Source organism: Phalacrocorax carbo, chromosome 12 (assembly GCF_963921805.1).
Source record: "Phalacrocorax carbo chromosome 12, bPhaCar2.1, whole genome shotgun sequence".
NCBI classification, from domain to species: Eukaryota; Metazoa; Chordata; class Aves; order Suliformes; family Phalacrocoracidae; genus Phalacrocorax; species Phalacrocorax carbo.
The window spans coordinates 14,582,004-14,607,407 of record NC_087524.1 but is presented as its reverse complement, the minus strand read 5'-3'; the positions used below and the strand labels follow the sequence as shown (position 1 = coordinate 14,607,407).

Sequence of the window (25,404 nt, the reverse complement as noted above, 5' to 3'; positions counted from 1 at the left end):
AAAATACAATGGCCCCTTAGTGCTCACATTTCCACAACATTCACTGTTTTGAGAAGGGCTTGCAGTTAGTTTGCCTCTTTTCTGCATCATTAGGAACAGAAAAACTGCTTACTGAAAATAAGAGCTATATAAACAGAAACCATCCATTCTATTTACTACCTCATCACCTGGTTTCTATTCTTTAACTACTCATAGTTTCTAGCTATGCTAGATACCTACACATTTTGTATTTTGTAAATATTTATTCAGTGAAAGACACATTACAAGTAGTGGAAGCAAGCTTCATGGGTTTTAAGTGTCTCAGTGTCTATTAGACACAAATGATGAAATCTAGATGTAATTAGTAATAGGAGGCACATATTAGGTCCTAACGACACTTACTGCTCCTAGTCTTTCCAAATTTTGCTGTTGTGGCATTGGTTAAAAAAAAAAAAACCAACACGTACCATCTGGCAAACTCAAAATACTCTAACTTCCCCAATCTCCATCTACAGAGAGTATAGCTAGCATTCCAGTGACTTTGGTTTAGATACCCTTGAGTTTTCTTCTTTAAAAGGGACAATGTTTTTGGAAATTCATGTTCTCTTTTCAGGCATCCAAAGAGAGTTGAGCTCCCTGCTTCCTGGAAGTGGGAAGACATTAAACTAGAGGTGAATGAATGAGCAGTCAATGCAGCAATTCCAATATGGAGACACAGTGCTTAAATAATTTATTAGCCTTCCAAAACCACAACAGTAAAGTGGGGCTGCTAGAAACTGTAGTAAAGTGGGGCTAATTCAGAAAAAAAAAATTCGATGTCAGCTTCTTTACAGCCAAGCATATTATAAAACCATAAAATCATACAGCCTTCTGAGAATACTTTGAGGTAATAAGGAATACCACCACCATGCAAAGCTCACTGATTAACTGCAACTGACACTCAAGTGTAATTTATAAAGGATGCTTAGCCCTGAGAACAGTGAGTTAAAGGAAAAGTTGAAAGCAGTTTATATAATAAAAGGCATTGTTTAAAACTGTTCTTATCTTTGTTTATGGTTACCACACCAAAACCAAATCTTCTCAGAATTTATTGCATGCTAACAAGAAAATTATTATTTTTAGTTAAATCCCACAGTTGTTTGCAAACTCCCAAGAGAACTAATTGCACTTTTAAATGAGTATACAGCATTTGAATATTAGCGGGAACAATTAATTAACCTCATATTGCTGTTTAACCTACTTTGCAGAAAAACTTGAATCTTCCCTTTCATAATATTTTGCTTACTAGGTCAATAAAACAGCATATAAGAAAAATATCAAGTGTCATTTTGCTTTAGTACAGGAATCTGCAGTCTATCCATTGTATTTACTTTAAGAGAATGCCAAAGAATTTCATTTATTTTCAATGAAAAATATAAATTAGACTTCAAATTATTGGTAATAGTTTCAGAATATATCTGCAAATTCAGAAGTGTTTTGACTTCATACTACAAAGGTCTTTGTTTTGTCCCTTTCTTTAGTACCAAATGAACCTTATCCTTATCCTTTAAAAGGAGGCAATGTACTGATTTCCAATTTAGTATTGGAATTAAGAGAAATTATTGATATACAGTAAGATCTGGACAGGGTGTGGAGACAATGGCAGCTTCCTCCCTCTGAATCTTTTTAAAGCATCGAAGTTTTGTATTATTCTAAACGCGATGAAGAAAATGCCCTAAATTTGTCCCAGAACAACGACTTTGTGTATTAGAAAACAGTCTACAATGTCCCCCATTGTTTCTACAAACAGTAAATAATTCTTAAGTCCTTCCAGGCTGTAGCATTTACTGACACTATTTTAACAGTTTCTAAAATACACAATAGTTACCAAAGTTGTTTTTCTTTTCTTAGTATAAGAATATCAAATAAAGCAGAGATAAAAACCAGATCCATACACTTATGTCTAAATGTTGCTCTGACACATTCACTAAGCCTGAAAGGTTTTGTTTCACAAAGGTGAAAGATTTTTATAGCCTTTGATATTAACCACACAAGTCAGACTGCACCATAGATAATACAGATTAAAGGCATAGTCTTCACCTTACAGTTTCTCTGACTACATTTGTGAACTCCACCTCACCACCTGTTACAAAAACAAGACATCTAAAATGAAATCTCACTACCTAAATCATTATGATTGCAGTTTGAGAGGAGAAGGCAGACAAAAGAAAATCAAGAAGTTTCAAGAGAGCCTCTGTCATGCCTGATAAGACATTTAGGCTGTCTCACACAGAATAAATGTAACTGGACAGACAGATACAAATGAAAAAATAACTATTTCTTTTTTCTAAATGCCACTGAAAACACCAGGATAAGTCATGGTCGCATTTCATTAGAGATGCTGATAACTAAATGATTGTTTAATCCAAGATACACTTTTGAAGTGCATACATTTGTCTACAATTGCATAAACGGTATGCGAGGTATCTCAAATTTACATCACCACATTGGCTCAGGACATACTTCGTTTAAATAAAGATATGCTCAGCACGATGTCACCTTGTAGAAGTTCTAAGCTCTGAGATGTAAGAAAAATCTAGCTACCAAACACTAAAAAAAGCTATTTCTCATCTACACCTCAAGCCAGTCAGGTAACACCAGTCGTATCAACACTCACTACTAGATTTGAAGGCCTCCTGTGAAGTATGTTAACAGGAATGGGGGTGGGAAGGCGGCAAAATAATCAATCAGGTAAGTCATTGCTATTTGTGATTTTGTTATTCTTGTTTCATATGTGGAAAATATATTCAACATTATCTCATATCAAAGAGTGGACAGACTGCAGCCTTGAAACAGTTTGTAAGAACAGCATCAGGGGATATCTGATGTAGAAGATACACTTCTCTCCTTTATTTGCAAATAATAGAAAATACATGTCTTCCTATTAAGAAATATATAATTTTGACAAGGTCCCACATTTATTGGGGAAAACCCCAAACATAACCTATGTTTGCATCTCCTTCATGAAATGGAACACTAAAAAGGATACTAGAGAATATTTTATTTCACACTATATGTCCCTAAACTTTTGCATTTAGATGTAGTATAACACAGCTCAACTGCTGTTTCCTTTGTATGCATCTCAATTCATCTGCAACATAACAACTCTGCAAATCACATACTAGGTTGATATAAACTTTAATTATTATTCATAATTATCTTTTACTCTGCCATAACTCTAAAACCCTAAGCTACTTAAAAATTAGGAGGTTTATACAAAGAAATGCTGTATGTTCTACAAACCAAATACACACTTTTAAAAATGTCCTTTGCTACAATGAACTGATTTGCTTGTAACGGAATCTTATTCTGCCAAGACATCCTGTGCGATGTCTTTGGGTGACATCTTTTGAGCACAAATGTATTTCACATTCATATATTGAGGGTGTGGGTAGGCTTTCCAACAGTTTAAACAACACATCAATCAGTGTTTGAACATTTAACTGCTAAAAAACTGAACCTGACAGCCCACGGAAAGGTGATTAATCTTCAACTTCCCTTCTCTTGTCCCACAATTAACAAGTTAATAGGAATCACTTTTTTCCGAAGGAATATTCTGCTGGCAGCTTCCTGGATTTGCCAGAGGCATGTAAGCATTCTCAGCCCTCTCCCTCCCCCACCATTATCACAGGAGCTATTAATTAGCTCCTGGCTCATTCAGGTGCTGCTGTGCAGGGAATTTCCACATGCTTCACGTAGTAGCACAGCTTCTCTGTGACCCTTTAATCCCACATAGCAGTTACATAGGGACCTAGGGTTTTCCGAAGAGTAGTACCTCCCTGTACTCAACTGCTTGCAGCCTAGCTACTCACCACCCAAAAACAATCCTGTGAGCAGTTTTATGGATACTGATGTGAAAGTCAGGACTTCTTTTCTCTGTTACAGTGAAAATTATTTTGTCTGGTTTTGATTCCTGACATCACAGTCTATTGAAAAGGGCTGGGATTTCCCAGATCAGTGTTCCAGACATTCTCTTGAGTTACACCTTGAAAGTAAACAGTAACCTGTAGCAGTTAAGTCTGGTAAAGAGAAACACTTCAGAACTGCTGTATCATTACCTTCAAACATGGGATTTCCATAATATCCTACACACCACTTATCTCAGTTTTAGCACCACACTACACTGCCCTGAAGGCATAAACTTTCTTTTCTTTGGACAAATCCCTAAAATAGGTTTCTCAAAGCAAATTTAGTTCACATAAGCATCAATTCTACTTATTCAAGTTACCTGAAGTGTATACTTCTGTATTTCATCCAGAACAAATTCCACTTCTTTTGAGGTTGTTAATGAGGCAAGATTCCCGCTTAAATTGTAGCAATACAGTTTGGCATTGTCATAGCTTTCACGACTAGAATTTATGCGGAGGCAGGCGTCTCCAATGTGACTCCATCCTTCCCCACACAGATGAGCTAGTGTAAAAAGCATACGATTAAAACTGATTTGAAAAAACTTAAAAAACCTAAGGGAGTCTGAATTTTATCTTCCTGAGATCATAATTCAAAGTACATCCCACACTCAATTTCCCTTTTCACGTCACATAAATTCTAAAGCACCTCATAATATCATATTGAATAGCGTATTTTTTTGAAAAGAAACTTTTAACAACTTATAAAATATTTATAAGGTATGTGCTAGGTTTCCGCATAACAATATTGTTATGACATTATTTATTTCCCCCGTTCAGATTTGAGCACAACCAAATATTAAAGATTAAATTATGTACATAATTAATAGTACTTTACCCAATCACTTTACCTAAACGTAATGTAAATCTCAAAATCTGAAAACAACTGTCCTAGAATTAAGAGATCACAACTTCACCCTATCTTTGCTTTATCATCCTATCTTTACATGTAGATTTGCCTAAATACAAATGCAATCAGATTGGAAATCCAGGTAACATCTTAGAAAATATTTCCTCTTCAGCATATTTCAGCATTACTCAGATTCAGACAGCTAATAAAGATGAGTAATTCAGACCAGTTGTTACAGTCAATCTTTACAAAGGTTGTAAAGATTTACAGTTAAAATGCAGTTAAAATGCATAGAATAAATTGATTAAAGTTATTCAGTGAATAATCTCTGTGAAAAAAAAACTGTGTTCGTTAACTTCATCTACACATAAAGAGAAAATGGAAAAGGTTCTGATACCTAACTGCATACATGTAGCTACGAATAGGAATTAGGGAATAATTGTTATTTCAGAATGTTAACTGTCACCTTCTGAGAATATATTATATTAGCATTTTAATATTCACTGCTTCCATAGTATTACCAACATTAGACAATCAAGAAACTAGATCTTAGGCCCTATCTGCACAAGAAAATGTAAGTATAATTGATGTATAATTTATAAGATAAAACCCCAGTTTCCAAAAGTAACAGTGGCAGCGAATATGTAAGAGTAAAGGATTCAGTATGGCAGTCCAGCTCTGCACTCGGTGATCCCCACAGGCTAGAACTTGTCACTGTCTTGTGCCGAGGCACCCGCCATTATGCCTTCGCTAATATCATTCTCTCTCCTAACAAGATTAAAGGTAGCATTGATAGATCAATCAGGGATGTAATTACATCTCTGTTCACCTGCACAGGCACGGTCAGATGGGGAGAGTCAGCATGAGTAAAACAAATCCAGGTCTAATCATTGAACAAATATTCTTTGGCAGTAATGGAGGAGATCTATTCAGTTTTGAAAACAGCTATAAAAAGCAGCAATGCCACACCGCAGCCCTTACCAGGTAGTGCCTGGCACTCCTGCTGCCGCTGGTCCCACTGGCAGTTCAGGTGTAGCGAGCAGCTTTTGCAGCTCGTCAGTTTGTTGCAGATCTGTTCATTCCTCACATGACATTTGGTGTAGTTTTTAACTGACTATAAAAACAAAACAGACAAAAACATCTCAAATATGTGTCAAACTCTCAACAAAACAGCAGTCAAAACTGAAATACACAGCAGGAAGATCCCTCCCAGAAAACCACAGCCGCCTAAAAGCTAGGCTGAATTTAAGCTTTTTGTCTAGATTCCCTTATCAGTCACAGAGAGTGTGAAACACATCTCTAGAACACAACTTACCCCACATGTCCTACACTACTAGCTTTGAGTGGATCAAACAGTACTTTGAAGATGTCACCTCCCTGTACAGAGCCCAGGAAGAGCTTAAATAACTAAACCAAATCTCTGTTTCTTAGGTAGTTCAGGGATATGCTCTCACTGAATTATTTCATCCTATGCAGGTTAAAGCAAGCAAAATAATTAGGCAGAATATTAAAAAGCCTCAAGATCCAGGTGTAAATAATTACACATCATTGGCTGAAGGTGCAAGAGTATGCTCTACTTTGTTTGATCTGCATGAAATGAAACAAAAATGGAAGCACAGACCAGTAGTCACAAAACGCAACAAGGATTTGTCAGAAATTTCAACCATTTTACAGACTTAACTGCAAACCTGTACGCAACATAGCTAGTAAAAAATTTACAGACTCTACAGGAAACCATTTTGTCAAACAGTGACATAAACCAGGAATAACATTATTCTTTGGTACCTTAATATACAAGGAGTAAACTGTGTGTGGAAAAGGAGTGAAGGAATTTTTACTTGGGTTTTTTGTTGGGTTTGGTTTGGTGTTTTTCCTGAAAACTAAGGTCTTCCTTTCCCAGTTAGGCATTTTGAATATAAGTTTTCTTTTTTCCTCCTGCATAATACTTTTAATTAAGCCATAATATTGATGTCTTATTTGATAAACTACCCAAAATCCTCAGCCAACCCATCAGCCTATCCGTAAAGTTGTGTGTACCAACTTAATTTCAAGGTAATGATTAAAACTAAGTCCTAATGCAAGACAGCTTTATTATCACAGAATGGTTGATGGTGGAAGGGACCTCTGGAGGTCATCTTGCCCAACCCTAACAACCCTTTTCTCGCTCTAATGGCAAAATATCCATTCGTGCACAGTAGCAAATATGGGTTGCACTTAGCTAGCAAATGTGTGGTTTACATGACAGTTGTGGTTGCTTTCCTTTCTAATAGTCTCCTGGAGTACAATAAACCACATCTAAAGGGGCAATAAGTCATGCAGTTGTTGGCACTGGAATGAGGATGATGATAGGGCATCAACCTACTGCAGTCAGGAGGGAAGACAACCAGCCTCTTGGTTTTTTTTTTTCTGAAGTCCTGAAATAATGCAATGGTTAAAATGGATTTTCAACCTTATGCAGGACCAGCTTCATTCCTGCTGAAACACAGTCCTGTTTAGGGATTTGTTTGTTGCCTTTATTGGATCAGTTGCCCATCAGTGAGCTTATTATAAAAGGTACTCACTGTTTTTCTAGTCTATAAGAAATGCTACTGTGAAGAAAGAAGAACCAGAGAAGCAGTTCTAGGAGAAGGTGTCTACACCTCAAAACTCACTTTTAACACTTCATGACGACATAGTCAAAATCTTTAAGGCTTCAGACTGGTTTTGAAAATTATATACTTTTTAGTGATATTACATACAGATTACAATTTTCCAACTAAACCAAGATATTTATTCTATTACTTTCTAATCATGAAACTTGTTGTGCACTGGTTATTTAATGTTTAAAACAAAATTCAAAGTACTAGTGACTATTCTGTAATAATGTTCTCTGTTGTATTCCCTTATTCCCAGCACTTATTTCCCTTAAATCCAATTTAAACATTGCTTGCCTGAAAATCTCATTAGTTCAATGTAGATGTGAATCCAATAGGTAATTCATATTAACAGAATATTAAGGTTATAACTTAAGCTACCAAACCCAATGAAATTCAGAAATATGACAGCCCATCTGTTACTGAAGCTCTATATTGCTGTAGGATATTTATAATGTTTACATGCCAAAGTATTAGTAAATCATGTTATATATAAAGTTTCCCACTTATGTTTGATTTACTTAGATTTTTTTAGTACTGATCTTGCTATAATGTTATACAGGCAGACTTATGAACTGCAGTGATTTTCTGCATATCTACTGTAGAATGAAAATATTACAGTAGTTGATCTTAGAATCTCAGAAGTTGCTATTAAATAATGTACTTCTCCTCCTCCTCTTGGATTTTTCAGTTTAACTGTATAATCTTGTCTAGTTTGCCTAGTCTAACTGTAAATTATTACTCTAATAGATTTGCTATTATTTCTCTGAAGCTACTCCCAAATCTTACTACTGCATACCCCTTAGTCTTAAATTTTCTTTTTTCCCTCCAAGATAAATTTTATTCTATTTATAATTCCTTCTACTTTATAAATTTCTCCTTGATTATTCATTGAATTCCTCAAATATAGGCAGATTGCTGTGATTATTATTATTGGTAGTATTCATGTAGCCTCCAGGGACTTCCATCTTGAAAGATGACGTTAACTTTGTGGAAGCAGTGCTAGCATTACAAAAAGACAATGATTCTTGTCTTTAAGGCCCTGCATAAAAACATTTAACAATGTAGGACTACAATTCTCTCTGAAGCATCCTCTAGTATCCTATATCCCTCGGCAAGATGCTCTTTATTATACATGGGATCTACAACACTCGGTTTATGTTGCCACACTCGGATATAAAATACTTTTAAATTACACACCAATTTGGGCTGTATTTAGGTTACTTACATCAACTGGGGCTTTATGTTGCATGTGTGGAGGCTGACACTCAAGAAAATCAGAGACTGCTACCAGAGGTAAGGATGTGGCTGGTCACAGTTACAGAAGGAATATGTCCCCTTGTAGCTTTTGAAAGCAACGAGGCTTTCAAAAATGCAATACAGACTGGATGCAGGAATACTTCAGCGGCACCTCTTCCCATCACAGCCTCTCCAAACAAGAAAATCACATCCAGTCCACTTGAAAAGACACATCAGAGACTGTAACTCTGACCAAAGTAGTATTACCTCCATGTGCTGTTGCCTGGTGTTCTTGATCCCAATCGATTAAGTGTTCTCAATTTATTCTGCCCTCACATATGTCTGCTGTTTGCTACACTAAGAGTAGGTATTTTAACTAGCTTAATGTGAAGATTCAGAGTAAGAGCTGAAACTTTATAAGGAAAGTGGTTTTTTCAAATTTTTCCAAGCACTTGTACAGTTTTGAGAAGAAAACATTTTCTCTCAATCAACACTTTTCCAATAAAGTTTAGTATTATATTACTGCCACATTTCAAGCCTTTAGAATACTCTCCTTGAGTAATATGGCAATAAGTTACTTTATTTGCAAACTTTTAGTGTGGGCAGTTAACATTTCAATAAACTGAAGGATTAGAGGCCAACATCATAGACAACCAGTGGAGCATATTATTACAGCTACCCTACTGCAGTGATTACTTCAGTTTTTACAGTAGAGGCATAAGACAACAGAAGGGGAGAAGGAAGCCATTTCTCGTTAATTCCCAAAGCCTGCCTTTCAGGACTGCTGTTTGGATCTGAAGTGGAGTTTGGTGTGGAGCCAGGAAATGGGAAGAGTTGTTCTGAGGAAATAAAGAATCAAAACCAATTTGTTTTGCTAACTAGTGCAACGGTTTCTCATTGTTTCCTAAAGAACAGGTGAAGGAAGAGACAAAGTGGGTTGAAAAAAGTAGTAAAAAAAGACAGAGAAGGGAAAACCTTCAAAATTCTTTTACATTATAAATATCAAAAAGAAGCCAACATAGTGTCCAGTAACAACATACATGTGCACATGAATATTTTTACTTTTTTCAGCCAATAAGTCTATCAGCACTTGAGCCAATCACAAATATAAGTGGCATGGTACTTGTCCAAACCCAGCTCACGCTCCTCTTTCCCAACCACATTGCTTAAAGAAGGATGGCAAGCCGGAGCCATTCCAGTACTTTCAGGGCTTCAGTGCAATCACACTTTTGAATGTGCTTGCAAAAATAAAACAGCTTTATGGCCATAACATGGACTTGCTATATTGCTATCCTTAAAAATTATTACTGTCTCCCTCACCCTGTTCTGTGGTTTGAGAAAGTAAATTTTTTTTACTCTAAAATTCAGGCGCTCTCTGGTCCTCCTCAGTAAAGGAAGCTTTGCCTTTTGTTGCAACTAGTGGGCCCTCTTCAGTCCTTTACCATTTTATTTGCCACAAGGTACAAAAAGATACTGTTTTCATGGCATGGCTCCTCCCTGAGGAGCAAGCCAATTCTTTGCTTACTCTTCCATGCTACTATCTAAAGAAAAACAATGCCTTGTAGAGGTGCAGCAATTTTAAAAGAAATTAATCTCTCCCTCAAAGCCTTTTTTTTTTTCCCTTTGGTAAATACTGGAAGGTAAAATTGTAAAATTAACAGCTTTTCCTGAGAATATTTCTATTACAAAATATTAATAGTCAATTTTATGAACAACACAATCATCAAGGGAATATCATTCTCATAGGATGAGAGATTTTTATGTGCAGATGTACAAAGTGAAGACAGATCCATAAATTTATTAAGTAGATTGAGATCTTGTGGTCTTCCTTGATTAAGAAACAGGCAAAATACATCAGAACCAGCAAGGACCAGGACGATGCATAGGATGTAATAGACTACAAATGGAAGTGTCAAAGTGCAAGATCAATATAATAGACTTAAGGGCAGTGAACTGCTAGTAGAAGTCAATACTCCACAAAAATCAGAAATATACCACAAGCAGGACACAGAACTTTTCTGAAGAAGCAGAAGGAAGATGTGAGATGGAGAAGATAAGGAAGAAAGGCAGATCTGAGCATGACAGAAAGCTGTCTCTCCCAGTTTTAGAAGAGGAAAGTGTGATGTGCAAATGCTTAAAGGGACACATATGCAACACTATTAGGTTTTACAAGTCAACCAAAATATTGCTGCTTAAATTTCCATCCTGGAAGGAATTGGATAGCAGACATCCAATGAATGGGAGAAAAAGGATAGGCACATCAATATGTTGTTTCCTTCTTTGTGACAAAGTCTTATACAATATTCTATGTTTCAGAGCTGAAAACAGCCCTGGAATACATGCAAGAGGCTCCACGAAAGAGCTCAAAAGAGGAAGTTATACAGGTACTAGTATGTCATATTTCATTAAGTCTGTACTTGGCATAAGACAGTATTAATGACAGTATTTCAGTTGCTTTTGCCCCTAAGGCAAAGCAGTATCTGTATTTGCACATTTTTGAAAAAGCTATAGTAAGCGATCTTACCATTGTTAGCATCCATTGGTCTCAAAGATAAAAATTAAGTAACTCTTCTTCTCTTTTATTTTATAAGCACTACATTTTATTATGGAATAATGCAGTGTGTTGTGTAAAACCACTCTAAGCAGCCTGGGGAATTTCAATAGTGTAATTTCTCAAGGCAACCTTCAAAATCCTTATTATAACAGACAAAATCTCCAGATATATTTAATGGTAGAAAACAGACAACAAGACACTACTGCTAGCATGCTGCTCAATCTACTCACAAGCCAAATTTCAGTACCATCTTGAACCACACCACATATTTTAAGTAAACTTTTTCCCAGTTGGGCAAGACAGGACAAGCATTCACCCCTCAACATTTGCATCAGATATGATGGGGTCAGCTAAAACCACAGCGTGCAAAAGTATCCCTTTTATGTGAATTTTTATGGGAGAAAACCAAACCAGCTTGCTAGCACTGAAATGAGACAGACCTCCAGGACAACCTGGAATTGCAAGCCTCTACTTGCAGTTACATCAGATATGAGTGTAATGATATATACCTTGATGATCCATAAGTCTGCATAGTAGCAGAATATAGTGTCCTGTTAATGTGCTGACCCGTATCAGACGGTGAGCGTAGGCAGGTATATGTGTATCAGCAACGTATTAGTACTGCTTATTAAGTCCATCTGTCCAGTGTTATTTCAGGGAAATTTCCATATTTTACAGCTCTTCCAATCAGCAGAACAGTCACTGCTTTGCAAATATTCATGACCACGAGGCCAATGCCAACCCAGTTGCCAAAATATCTTTAGTATGCTGGCCAGTTTCCATGGAGCAAAAGCAACAAATTCTAAAACATTATTGTCTGTTTCATCTGGATGTTCTATGATCTAAGTAATAAATTAAGGTCTTTGTACAGCTGTAAAAATGGGGCTTTCTCCTTGTGATGTTTCTGAGTCTACAGCTTGTTATCCCATATTACCATCGCCGTACTGTCACCACATTTTCTTTCTGTGGGCCTAGTCCAAATTAGCAGTCTATGAAAATGGTTAATCAGCCCGATCCATTCCATTTCCCCACATGGTGCCATTCTGTTGATGCTGGTTTGGTGGGTTTGTGTTGACAGCTGCAAAATTCTGTCTCCATCATCTCCCAGCAATATACTAATTTTGCAATAACCACCTTCAACTTATGATAGTAACTCTTTTCAGAAGTCATTTTGATGAATTTTCTCTATCCCATTCTTTAGTAACTCCACTAACAACCTCTGCTATCCACTTCAAACCTTGAATAAAAGACAGGAAACGATATAGAGAAGACTGATGCATCAGTTGCTAATTTGCTGACAATCTCCGTTATGAAAGGTTGTCAGAGAAGGATACTGAACCAAGAAGCTAGTGCTAAAATACCCAGTGCTCCACATTTATTAGGAATGAAGATGGTCTGCTCCTTAGCAACTGTTCCTTGCTCAGGAGTTGAAATCCATGGTTAGAAAATTGGCACCTAATATAGTATAATGTGTTAGGAAAGGAAGAGCCCTTAAAGATCACAAAGGAAACTAACCATTAGTGCCTGGAATGTGAAATCACTCTGACGGACTTATAGCATGGCTGTTGATGAATTTGTGTCTGCATTGCTTTTATATAATAGTGACTAGCTACGAATGCCAGTGATTAGAGCTGGCTCTACTCACTTTGAATGGACAAGATTTGAGTCAGTCAATCCAACTCACACCTTAATTTGTCCATCTGGAGAACAAGATTGATTTGCATCAGGTTCAAACCAGAAAGCAAGCTGCTTTTGCTAATAGATGTATATAAAGAAAGATTTTGAACTCAAGTACAGCCAGGTTTCTGGAGCTAGCTGAAAAACATAAGGAGGCAAAATTTATAAAGCTAAAATACTATTATAAGCTTGTCAAAAATCAAATGAACAAGCAAGAGATTGCAGCAGCTGGTGGACAACAACATAAAGTTGGAAACATGGCACTAAGCAATATTAAAGATAGAAAAATATAAGCTCGTATGAATCTATATTTTCTTACTGATTGTCTATACAGAGATCAGAACACTCTTACCGAATCATCACAAGCCAGTTAATCTCACGGCAACAGACACTCATATTTCTTTAATGAGACAACACGTAACTCCACGACAGAGGAAAACATTTCTGTGATGATCAGTGATCAGAATACCAAGGCTAACAAGTCTGACCAGCGCCTGTTTGAAAGTGAAAAAACCAAAATAGCCACTCTTCACGGGATTCCATGGTTTCTGCCTGTGTACTGTAACACTGCATATGCATAAAATCCAAGTTGATAGTGTCTCTGGGACATTCCAAATGTCATTAATTAGCAGATAATAGTATTTGCCCTGAGAGATATACAGTGGGCTAACACAAACCTAAAGAATACATTAATTTTTTTCCCTGGATAGATATCTTTGCTGCAGTCCAACTCTGCCCTCTGCAACATTTTTACTGCAAAAGCCAGGCAAATATGTTTACATTTGTGTTCAAAACAAGCTACTCTTAATCTACTAATCCCCCTTTTATTTGCTGCAACGGGCCTCTGGCTTAGCTAGAAAAGAAACAGTATTAATACCTTGATCATGGATTTGCAAAGACTCACCATACTACAGTTACTGTTTGCTGAAATGCATTTCTTGTCATCACACCACTGGCACCCGTTCGTATTGGCAGTACAGCTCGCACAGTCGGCATATCGGTAACACCTGTCATCTGCAGCAGCTGTAATACACACGGAAGTCAAAAAGAAACATCGCACTTGATACCACAATTTAAACACTTGCTTAGAGTATTTTCTATCACATCCTTTATTTGAATTCTAGCTATTCATAAAGGTTTAAGTTACTGTAGGAAATTAATTCTCTTCCGTTAACAAGATTTACTCCTTTAAAAATTCTTTTAGTAACAACTCTATTGGAAGGTTCATAAGTCTCATATCAACTAAAGGATTATTCACTGTTTTGCAGCATATAAACTCTCCTAGCACAGTGCATCAATTAAGAGCATCAGAAAGTTTCTTAAACTATTCATTCTTCACTCCTTTAACACAGAAGGAAGATTTCCTTCAGATTCAGGTTTCTGATAAAAATATTAGATTGCCATGCAAGAAGGCACTGGTAAAAGTAGTAAATAAAAACCTAGGACAGGTATTAGCAATACATGGACACTTTAAGTCTTCATAAATCAATATATAAACCTAACAATGATTGCTAAGTTACAGTTCTGCCCTTTCTCTAAAAAAATATTTGAGAGTGTGTTCATGTTAAATCCCTAATACAAGTCTTCAGGACTTGGACTAAAAAGTATGTTATTTAGAGCAGCTTGGGACACAAATGACTACTTCTGCTTAAAGGAGGCAAAAATCTGAAAAATCACAATGACCCAAAGGAAAAGAATTCCTGCCATCTCCTACACCAATTACTGTGTTTAACTCCTATGCGGTTTGGTTTCTTTAGTCCTGGGATTGTGCAAGTTTGAGAGGGTCTCTTGCCAGAGAGGCCTTGCTATCCAAGAACTGATCTTTTGAAAACCCACTAAAATTTCTGCTTATCCTTTAATATTGACTATTAGCAGTTTCCCAGACAATACTCTCAACCAGATAACAATTGATCCAAGCGGTATAAAAGAATACATTAAAAATTGGCTTTTGGCAGAATATTACCATGTGAAACAGGAAGGATTTGACAGCAGTGAAACAGTGCTGTCCGCACAACTGCTTTGGGAGTGGAATTCTACACACCTCATCTCTTGCAAGTTTAGCTGTAGTTTATTCCCACAGCAGCAGCAGCTGTGCTTTAGAAATTGCTCTTTTTTCAATTTTCCTTCAGCCTGTCTGTGCTTTGTTTTATTTGGGTTTTTTTTGTTGGGTTTTATTTTATTTTTTAATACCTGCTGATAAGATCCCCTTTTATAAGATCCACATTCATCTGTATTACTTTGGATTTTAGTGTCTCAAGATTTTTCGCTTTATTAAGAGTTGAAAATTTCTAGACTCTAGATCTCTAAATGTTATGAAACTGCACAGAGGCAGTTATTCTGAAAGGTTTACCTGGAGAAGCTTCTTGTTAGATAATGCAACTTTTTTTCCAAGTTTTCAATACACCCAGTTCAGAAACAAATAAAAGATAGCAGAAAAATAAGCTGTCTTGAAGCACTGATTAATAGCAGAGCTAATCATTTTTTAGCAAACATCAAAAATAAACGGGCGTTTAATTGTCCGGTAGTTTGTACACGTAGCGCACAGCCCGAGTTTGGTTAGCAATTTTATACTGCGCTGAAAGGAAAGACGCACAGAAAAAAATAGCACGTGTATGTAGCAGGGATGCATATTCTGTTCACATGAAGTATAAGAACAACACTCTCACAAGCAATTTCTTTGTGACAAGACAACGCACTTAATAGGGTGCAACAGTTATTCATAACGCTAAACTGTTGTTTCAGGCAATACAGATATCACAACGCCACACAGAAATTCACATTACAAAGTTGAACTCATTTTGATATATTGCAGCAAGGGGCTTGCTTGCCTCAAGTTTATTTCCAGCCGTGACTACTATATTCTGCTATACAAATGCTCCTGTTCGATAGGCAATCCGCTTGAAGCAGCAATGCTTTCTCTCTCTCTTACTGGCACATACAGACGTGAGAGTGCCATATGCCTGTAATGCCAGTTATCACTTGCAGTGCCCATTTGTGCTCTGACTGCTGTTACGCTTTCTTGGAATGAGGAAAATATGTTTTTACATGTGTGTGTGTCCATCCCCCAAAGCAAGAGAAGGTGGAGAAAGAGGAAAATTAACTCAGTTACGATATTTCAAAGCTCAGACTTTTATAAATGCTTCAGACACACTAAGACAAATCCAACCTAAAGTCATTTTATGCTTTAGCTCCCCAATGAAGTAAGTTCTCTTCTTTGAATCATCTTATGTTTTATATCCCTTAGCACCTTAAACTTGTGCTCTTTTGCACCCACTTCCCTGTATTTAAACTCAAAAAAAAATTCCAGAATTGAATTATTTTTAAAAATTAATCCATAAATCTCTTGCATTGGGTATTCTCAGAGAGGAAGAGTCTTAACAGTCCAATCACTTGTTCCACTTGGTTGGTGTTTCTGAAGGGCACTTGGGGGTTTTTTCCACACGCACACATTCTACATCACACTGTAAATCTGACACTGTAAGACTAGAATTCACTTACCTGTTTTCTTAGCACATTTTGCCCTGAGGATGTTATTAGCATGTCCAGATTCCCAGGATTCACAATGTTTCTTATTCCACAGACACCTTATCCCTGGACGAGCATTTTTACACAGCTCTTCATCTCTGAATGCTTCACAGTTTGGAGGCTTGTACACAAGGATGTCATTCAAAAGAACACTTGAAAAACCCCCAAATATATACATGGACCTATTAGGAAAAAGTAAGTAAATATAACTGTTATTGTATCTATAGAAATCAAGAAAATGTATCTATAACTGTCTTGATACACAGTATAAAAAAACTGCACTGATTTTGGTGGGATAGAGTTAATTTTCTTCATAGCAGCTAGTAAGGGGCTGTGTTTTGGATTTGTGCTGGAAACAGTGTTGACAACCCAGGGATGTTTTCGCTACTGAGCGGGGCTTACACAGAGTCAAGGCCTTTTCTGCCCCTCACGCCACCCCACCACTGAGTGGGCCGGGGGTGCACAAGGAGCCGGGAGGGGACACGGCTGGGACAGCTGGCCCCAACTGACCCCAGGGATGTCCCACACCATCAGGCTCAGCATATAGAGCTGGGAGAAGAAGAGGGGGGTGGGGGGGTGGCATGCGGGACATACACGTTCAGAGTGATGGCATTTGTCTTCCCAAGTAACTGTTACCACGTGATGGAGCCCTGCTTTCCTGGGGATGGCCAACACCTGCCTGCCCATGGGAAGGGGTGAATGGATTCCTTGAGTTTGCCTTGCTTGCACGTGTGGCTTTTGCTTTCCCTGTTAAACTGTCTTTATCTCAACCCATGAGTTTTCTCACTTGTACCCTTTGGATTCTCTCCCCCATCCCACTGGGAGGGAGTGAGAGAGCAGCTGTGTGGTACTTGGTTGCCAGCTGGGGTTAAACCACAACATAACACGTAATATTATAAAAACATTCTTCACCTCTCTCTAAAAAAAAAAAGAGTCTGTCACTGGTTCCATTATAAAGATTGCTAAGTTTTTCAAAGTATTTCTGCATGGAAGTTTAGACTAACAAAAACATTGCTCAAAGTGCACTGTGGGTCTATGTATTAGTGAGTGACATATACCAAACATCTGGAAAGAAGAAAGAAGAGGTATGGAGGAAACTACTCATTTTTGGAGTTAGATGATGAGAACAGAGTGTGAAATAATGGGCTGCAGGAAATGAGAACACTTTTCTTCAAGAAGATTTTGAAGATAGCCAGTAATAACTGGCACATGGATATTTCTTTTTGGTAATGTTTCCAGTGAGGTAGCTGCTGACACCAGAACAAGAGGACTGCACTTGAGACCTTGAGAACAGCCTCAGGTAAAGGACAGTAGTAAAGAACCCGTATATCTGTTGTATCATATACTCTTAAAACAGAATTAATCATAGAGTTACTAATAGCAGAAATCTTTGGAGAGTGTCTCATATTACACTTTTTTGTACATAAAACACTACTAAAAATACCATTAAGTTGGGGGGGCATTTTCGCCTTGAATCTAATTCACTGAAAGTGACAATTCTCAAAGTATCAGACATAGCTTAGATGTGTTAAAACACCACATATCACCAGTTGCTGAATTCAGTAATTCAAAGCAGTTTTCTCTTAATGAAGTAATCTGTTCATTGATTAATTTCAAGTGCTCTGTGTACAGCGTTACAACTTACTGCTATTTTTCTTAAAATCAGTCACACTGTTCTTTTGAGCATTACTTATCATCTCCATTATTTCTGACCTATACAATATCCACATGTAGATGATCTGTAAATTGCCCACATATATTTAAATACTGAGTTTATTAGCATGATGGATAATGTAGAAGAGGAACGATTGGTAGTACAGTGATTGGTAGCACCGGAACTGTCAGATATTAGGCCTTTTGGCAACCAGCAATAGTAAAACTGACACAAGCAAACAGTAGAAATTTTTTTAAACCTGACTATGGTTTTCTACAACTTTTCCACTAAAAAGGAGGTGTTTGTCCTACAAATTTATCTTCAGGGGTTGGGGGAAGCAGAGTGTCCAGCAATCTCCAGATCCACTCTATTGGCTGTGTCTAGATAACGAAGCTTTACTGAGCTCCTCTACTCAACAAGTGACATCAAATTATGCTATGTTTTATAGAGGGTAAGCAATATACTTAATATAGTCTCTATGCTGGCAGGTTTTTCCCTGCAAGAGGTTAATGATGATCACTGTATCTTCAAAATCTTGCTTTTTTCCCAGCCAATTTTAGTTACATGTTTTTTATTTTATGACTGTAGAAGAATAAGGAATTATAGCATGCTGCAAAGAGAAAAAGATTTCTCCCATTACACTTACGTGACGATTATACTTGGTACTGAATTTCAAATTCAGTATAGTATGGACTACTACTTCAGTAGTGTGGACTATTCAGTAGTCTGCAATACTGAGGAAACACCTCAGAACACAAGAAGATTCATATAAAATGCCATTTAATAGATTCCACAGCATGTCAAATTGATTATTAGCTGTACTGATTACCTAAGACAAGTAAAGTCCCTGACAAGCACTACTTTTTATGTTAATAAATTACATCAGCTGTATATGACTGAACCATACTTCACATAGGTATAATTTCTGCCACAGATTTTATAATTCAGAAAAACTGTCAGGAAAATTTAAAAAATGCTTCACTTACCCATTACTGACAACAGCAGTGTGACCAAATCTGTTGACATCCCGATGCAGATTAGGTTTTGGTAAAATCTTCCATTCATCACAAGCTGAAAGACAAAACAAAAGCATATGGAAACATGTGAAATAATTCCATGAGTTTTCAGCAAAATATATGAAAAATTTATTTTATCAGACAGTTTTGTATTTTCAGTATCAACTAGTTTTATTGTCTATTTACCCTCCTTTCCCAGAGGGATCAGTGCAGGTAACCTCTGCTCTCTCCATTGTAAAAACAGACCATCTACACCTCATGACCTTCAAACGTTCTTAATCTGATTTCATCACCTACCGGTCTCACGAACTCTGAAACAAAGTTTGATGTATTTATAACCATCCCTTGTATTAGTTTCTAGGGTTTTTTTAAATTGTTCTGCAAAATTAGCAGGATTTGACAGACTTTTTTTCCTGTTGTCACTAGGGGAAAGCTAAGCTGCTTTTTCTACTCCTAATAACCTGCTTTACTCTGCTGCTTAAACATGTTATTTTGGATGGCATAGGGTCCTTCTAGAGTCTTTACAGTGACATGCATTTATCAGTGTATATCACAGATCAGCAATACACACACTTACAGTCTTTAAACACACTCCATTAATGCCATTTTGCAATTTTTGGTCTTTCTTTTCATTTCTTTTTAGGTAGGCTTTGGATTTTTAGGTAGATCCCCCATTTAAATGCATCACTGATGGATTTTCTGGAGAAAGGATTGATATGCATAAAGATTTTTCTACACTTCTAGAAACTGCAGGATTTGAGCACACTGCAATCACTAGTTCTGAGAAGCTGTATTTCATTGCTCAAGAATAAATCAACAAGTACTGCTTTTAGATGCATTTGTTGAGTAAGTGCTCCAAGAACCTTTCAGCAACACTTATCTATCAAGGCATTTACTGGGGCCAGAGGACACTCACAGAACCATCCCTTCATTATACAGTTTTTTGCTTTCACAGCCCATTTCACCACCCACGACAACCACTGGCATCATTGTCATCAAGTGATCAGTAATATTGCTCTAATATTACACACCCTTAAATTAGCCAAAGGATTTCATTTCATATTTATTTCACTGAACATCTGCCAACAGTAAACTCACTGCTTTTCATAAGTGCTTTAAGATAAGCTACGAGTCCTCCAGCTGTGCAGCCAATCCCATTGTCATCTTACTTTTGGTATCTTGATTTAAGTATGCTACTAATTACTTCCCTTTCACCAAGTATTTGGGATGGACATTGTATCAGTATCTTCACTTCAAATGAACTATTCAAACATATTTCTTTTGGTACTGCTGTAGGAACATTTACAAATATGGTTTTGGTGTTGTCTCATTTTTCTGTCCAGACTTGGATCTTAGTTCTTTAGAACAACTAGTCCTTTCGTCATTATTTCCTACTTGTACCTAACTGACTTGAAATATTCAAATCCCACAGCAACAGAAATAGGGAGCAACTAGAGATTGACACTTCAAGGCAACCCCTTTAAAATGGAGCCAAGAAAGTACTTTTCACAGAATCTCAGGTTGGAAGGGACCTCAGGGATCATCTAGACCAACCTTTTCTACAAAGCAGGCAAAGCATTTCTGGAATTTGTCATTATAACAGGTTTTGGAGACAGGTAGGGTAAACTTTCAGGAAGACTCACATCAGACAGAGGGTTACAGTTTTCTCATTTAAAAAAAAATCTGCTATACAAAGATAAGGATTAAATCCAAAGCTGAAAAGGAGTCACAGGGAGAGAGACCTCTCCAATTTAGTCCAAACAGAAGTGCATGTTTATTTTTCTCTATACTTATATATGTATATACATACACACACATATATATATATTTAGGTCTTTGATAATTATACTGTGCTTTCAGATATTCTCAGTGAAAACTTACTTGCATTTTGCCTTAAGTGGGTTGAAGCCAGTATAACAAGATAACACTTTTCCTCTTAAACCAGTTGCAAATATATCAATTTGGACACCAAGACTTAAGAAAAATTATCTATTTGCTCAGCATACTCTGTCTAACATACAGAATTAAACAGAGTACATGCCTGTAGAAGCTGCACAGAGTTAGTACCTCAAAGAAGCATAAGTGTCCTATAGAGACGAACAGCCAGAAATGGTTGCTGGCATAAAGCAAAACTGTGGGGAGCACACAGGAAACACAACTGCTTCCAGGGTCTTAATGCAATTATTACACAGGTTGATTTTTACCTAATATTGCTGAATTCATTTTCTGCAAGATTCCAATGACAGCCACATCTAAATAAGGTATACGTACTTAGTTTTAGAATTTGGAATAATTCATGGAAGTTATAAACATGATTAAAAAAATAAAGTAATATCATCAGACCACATATTTTGAGGCAGTCTGCTAAAGATTAAAAAATTAATAAGAAACCCAAACACCCCTCCTCCCTCCCTCCTACCCAGTTTAAAACAACAAAAATGGGTATTAGGAAATTCAAGAGGGACAAATTGTCCTCCAGGCTGGCGTCACACAGAGCCTAAGTCACTCTAACTGCTGGTGATGGTGGTCCTGTTCTCGTTCTCACTGTCAGAACAGTTCATCTCTGCTAGTGCTGCTGCTCTGGCACTTCTAATGTGGAAAATTATTCACAGCAGCACTTTGTCCACTTAGCCTCCTGTTAGCATACCGTGCTGAAACAGCTCGGCGCAAGGTCATGCAAGGGTGGACTCGGCACGCGATGGGGGGCAGGACAGCATGCTACAGGCAAAACTATGGTCATACGCCGCTAGATTGACTTAGGCTTCCACAGAACCACAGCCTGAGCCCATGAAGAGAGGCAGGGTGAGACTCTGGCTGTGATACATAAATTAATTACAGTTTTTTATAAATTGGAAACACAAACTAAAAGCACATTATTACCAGAGTAACACAGATGGTCCAAACAGCAATAATTTCAACATCAGATGGTGGTCTCAGAATGAATTTAGTAGTTTGAAAAAAAAAAAAAGCAAGCATAGTAAGTTTAATTCACTGCCTTATAGGACCAATGCATCCCCAAAATCTTGCCTTTTTCTCAACTAGTACCTTCAGTCACTACCATTATTAACATTATATTATAAAATTATGGTGGTGTTAATATATTTCATCTCTCACAATTGGGTTTTTTTTAATATTATTTTCTCTGCCTAAATAGAATAAAGTACATACATGCCAGGGAGATGTTGTTCCTGAAACAGTTTCAACAGAAGAGACCACAGTACTAGGGCAGCAATTCATTATTTATGATCACAAGTTTCAGATTAAGGTAGGAGTAGTATTAAGTTGTGTATTCCCCAAATCCCAGCATAACGCTGGCATTTGATGCCTCCATGGTGTTTGAATTATGTAAGAAATTCAGACTAAGAGCAATATTATTTCTTGGAAATAAGTGATCAACAATCATTAACTCAATTTCTATTTCAAGAACATATTTCCATTTTAAAAGCTATACAAAAAGCAGATATTGTAACACTACAACCGACAACCAAATCTTGCTGTTATACTTTAAAATCAAGTTCTTGCTGCGCTAAGTCATTGCACATTAATGAAAACAGTAAGTTTGAGCTCCTATGCCTTTGATGGTAAAGGAAACAATTTTAAAACCCCACAATAAATTTGTATTTCTACAAACATATATACAAAAGTATATTGTTTCCTGTACTTAGAAATTTATTTAAGAAAACGTGGGATTTAATGCCGAAAGAAAACCATAAAATTGTAATAAAGGACGGGTTTGAGATAAGAAACCCTCGAGGGCTGGAGATATAATAATTCCTTTCTTGCTGATGGTATTTGTCAAACTGGCAGGTTTTTTCAATACAGTACAAGAAAAAAGGGGGAGGGAAGCACGTTACAAAGAGTCGCCCCTCTTATCTCCTCCAAGCCTTCTCAGTGACTACTGGACACTGGACAGAGCGTTGTGCAAAAATAATACTTTTGCTCAGTTTTAAATTCCTGATCTGAGTTTCCCTGTACAGAGTAGTTAATACAAAATACAGGTAGTTAGCCAACAGATCTTTGGTGGTCTTTTGGTAAAGAATCAAATAGAATTCATCCCTGCCCATCATCTCCAAACCTTTAGAACATTTCAAAGTACCCACATTTCCAGACTTACCCTACAGTTCCAAGAAGAAAGTGACAAGCAGCAAACGCAATGTGAGTTTCATTGTCTGTCGCTGTTACAGCCTTCTGCGTGTTGTAGTTGTTTTATTAAGTCTAATAAGGATGGTAAGCTCTATAGAGCAAAGAATAAAATACTTTCCTCTGTAAAAAGTCACGCACTCTTAAAGTATTATACACATAATAAGTGGAAGATAAGGTATTGGTTGTAATTACCATTGTCTCTGTATGTATCCAGGTATAATATATTGCACATGTCCTGTTTTCAGCTGGGATAGAGTTAGTTTTCTTCACTGCATCTGGGTACAGTGCTGTGCATTGGATTTAATATGAGAATAATGTTGATAACACACCGATGTTTTAGTTGCTGCTGGGTAGTGCTTACACTAGTCAAGGACTTTTCCAGCTTCCCAAGCTCTGCCGGGTGCACAAGAATCTGGGAGGGGAGGGGGCACAGCCAGGAGAGCTGATCCAAACTGGCCAAAGGGATATTCCATATCATACAACATCATGCCCAGTATATTAACTGGGGGGAGTTGGCCAGGGAGGAGCAGCGATTGCTGCGTGGGATGGGATGGGCATCAGTCAGCAGGTGGTGAGCGGTTGCATCATATGATTTGTATAATATTATTATTATTATTACTGCTACTATTTTACTTTTTTATTTCAATTAATAAACTGTTGTTAACTCAACCCACAAGTTTTCTCACTTTTACTCTTCTCTCCCCCACCCCCACCAGGGGGGGAGCAAGCAAGCGAACGGCTGGGTGGGGAGCAGTTGCTGGCTAGGGTTAAATCACAACAACGTGGAAGTCTGCACTGCTTTTAATAGAAACAGTTACTACGCAGATGAAGGAGTCACACTATTCACTCCAAACTGATTAGCAGACTTTTTAGTCACTGAAAAGTACAAGAAGGAATAGAGGGGCTGTTCTATCTATTAGTAAGGCTTCAACTTCAAGAGTAAGTTCTACTGCATTATATCATTATAAGATAAAAGATTCATACTCCTCCCTAGTGTAGATTAAGTGGTTACCATATGGTACAGAAGTGGCTCTGAGAGTGAACTCACCAGCCATACAAATTACTTACACGATGAAACACGCCACAGAAATGCACCGGATTTGAGGTGATCCAGCTGATGCCGGCAGAAAAAAAACCCAAAGGGACTTTGCACAGGATAGTGCTCTCCAGGGTCCACATTCCAACAGGACAGGCCTTGACACCCTGTATTTTGTCCAGTCACCTATACCCTTCTCATCTACATGCCACCGGCAATAATGTATTACTGGTATCAAAGAAGATGACCAAGACATTTTATAGAGAAGTTCTCAATGTTGCAACAGTAAGGACAATTTCACAAAGCTTGAACTGACATCCAGGGAATCCAAGCTGTCTACAAGGGACAAAGACACAGAGAAGGAATCTCTGATAATTCTCTGCAACTCAATTAAGGTTCCACCACTCAGATTACTAAAATTAAAAAGTTACATCAATAAAAAAGATATTATAAAAGCATATACAGTAGGGTAAGAGGAATATGCTATACCCATAAAATATATTCATACACTACTAGAATATATCCCATGAATGTATCCATGATTTTATAGAAGAAAAAAGACCACGTTTCTAATCAACATAGTCACATCAGTAAAATACTCGAATGTAGATTTGCTTTAAAATATTTAAGATCAGATTTACCAAAATGTGACTGAAGGAAAAGCAGGGGAAATACAGCATCCTAGCTCTATCCTGTACGTCCTTTTATGAGTGCCTTTTCACTTTTCAGACAAAGCTGAACATACCATTAAAAAACTTTTTAGGAGTAGAGGGTAGTATAAAGTGTGCGTTTACCATTCACCTCTGACTTTGAACAATGTATTACTTAAACATTAGGGCAAAACTGGAGCAGACACAAGTTATAACAGCTCTATTAAATTAATGCCTGAATTAAGTTAATAAAGCAATTTCGAAAATTATACAAGTTGAGCATCCAACTACCTCCAGTTCAAATTTTATTTATGAAAACGTAAGAGAACTGCATATCTACAAGCTTCATCTGCGTTATTAAATATATTATGGACATCTGCATTACTTTCAACAACTAAAAAGACTATGAGAATGACCCTGAAAATCTTGACAACTCACTCCCAAATCTACAAAATTTTGTGAAGAATATAAGAAAGCATCAAGGAACTGAAATATGCCCTTTAT

General features: G+C 37.1%; 1 protein-coding gene across 3 annotated transcripts in view; it reads right to left on the bottom strand.

The window, feature by feature from the left end:
- Positions 1-25,404, bottom strand: part of ATRNL1 (attractin like 1) — a 524,212-nt gene that overhangs the window by 403,153 nt on the left and 95,655 nt on the right. For all 3 annotated transcript variants that reach the window (XM_064464229.1, XM_064464230.1, XM_064464227.1), the window contains exons 11-15: positions 19,042-19,126; positions 16,375-16,583; positions 13,781-13,899; positions 5,755-5,887; positions 4,247-4,428 (exon numbers count right to left, since the gene is read on the bottom strand). In XM_064464229.1, the coding sequence (XP_064320299.1) occupies positions 4,247-4,428; positions 5,755-5,887; positions 13,781-13,899; positions 16,375-16,583; positions 19,042-19,126 (728 nt within the window). The remainder of the gene's footprint in view (positions 1-4,246; positions 4,429-5,754; positions 5,888-13,780; positions 13,900-16,374; positions 16,584-19,041; positions 19,127-25,404) is intronic.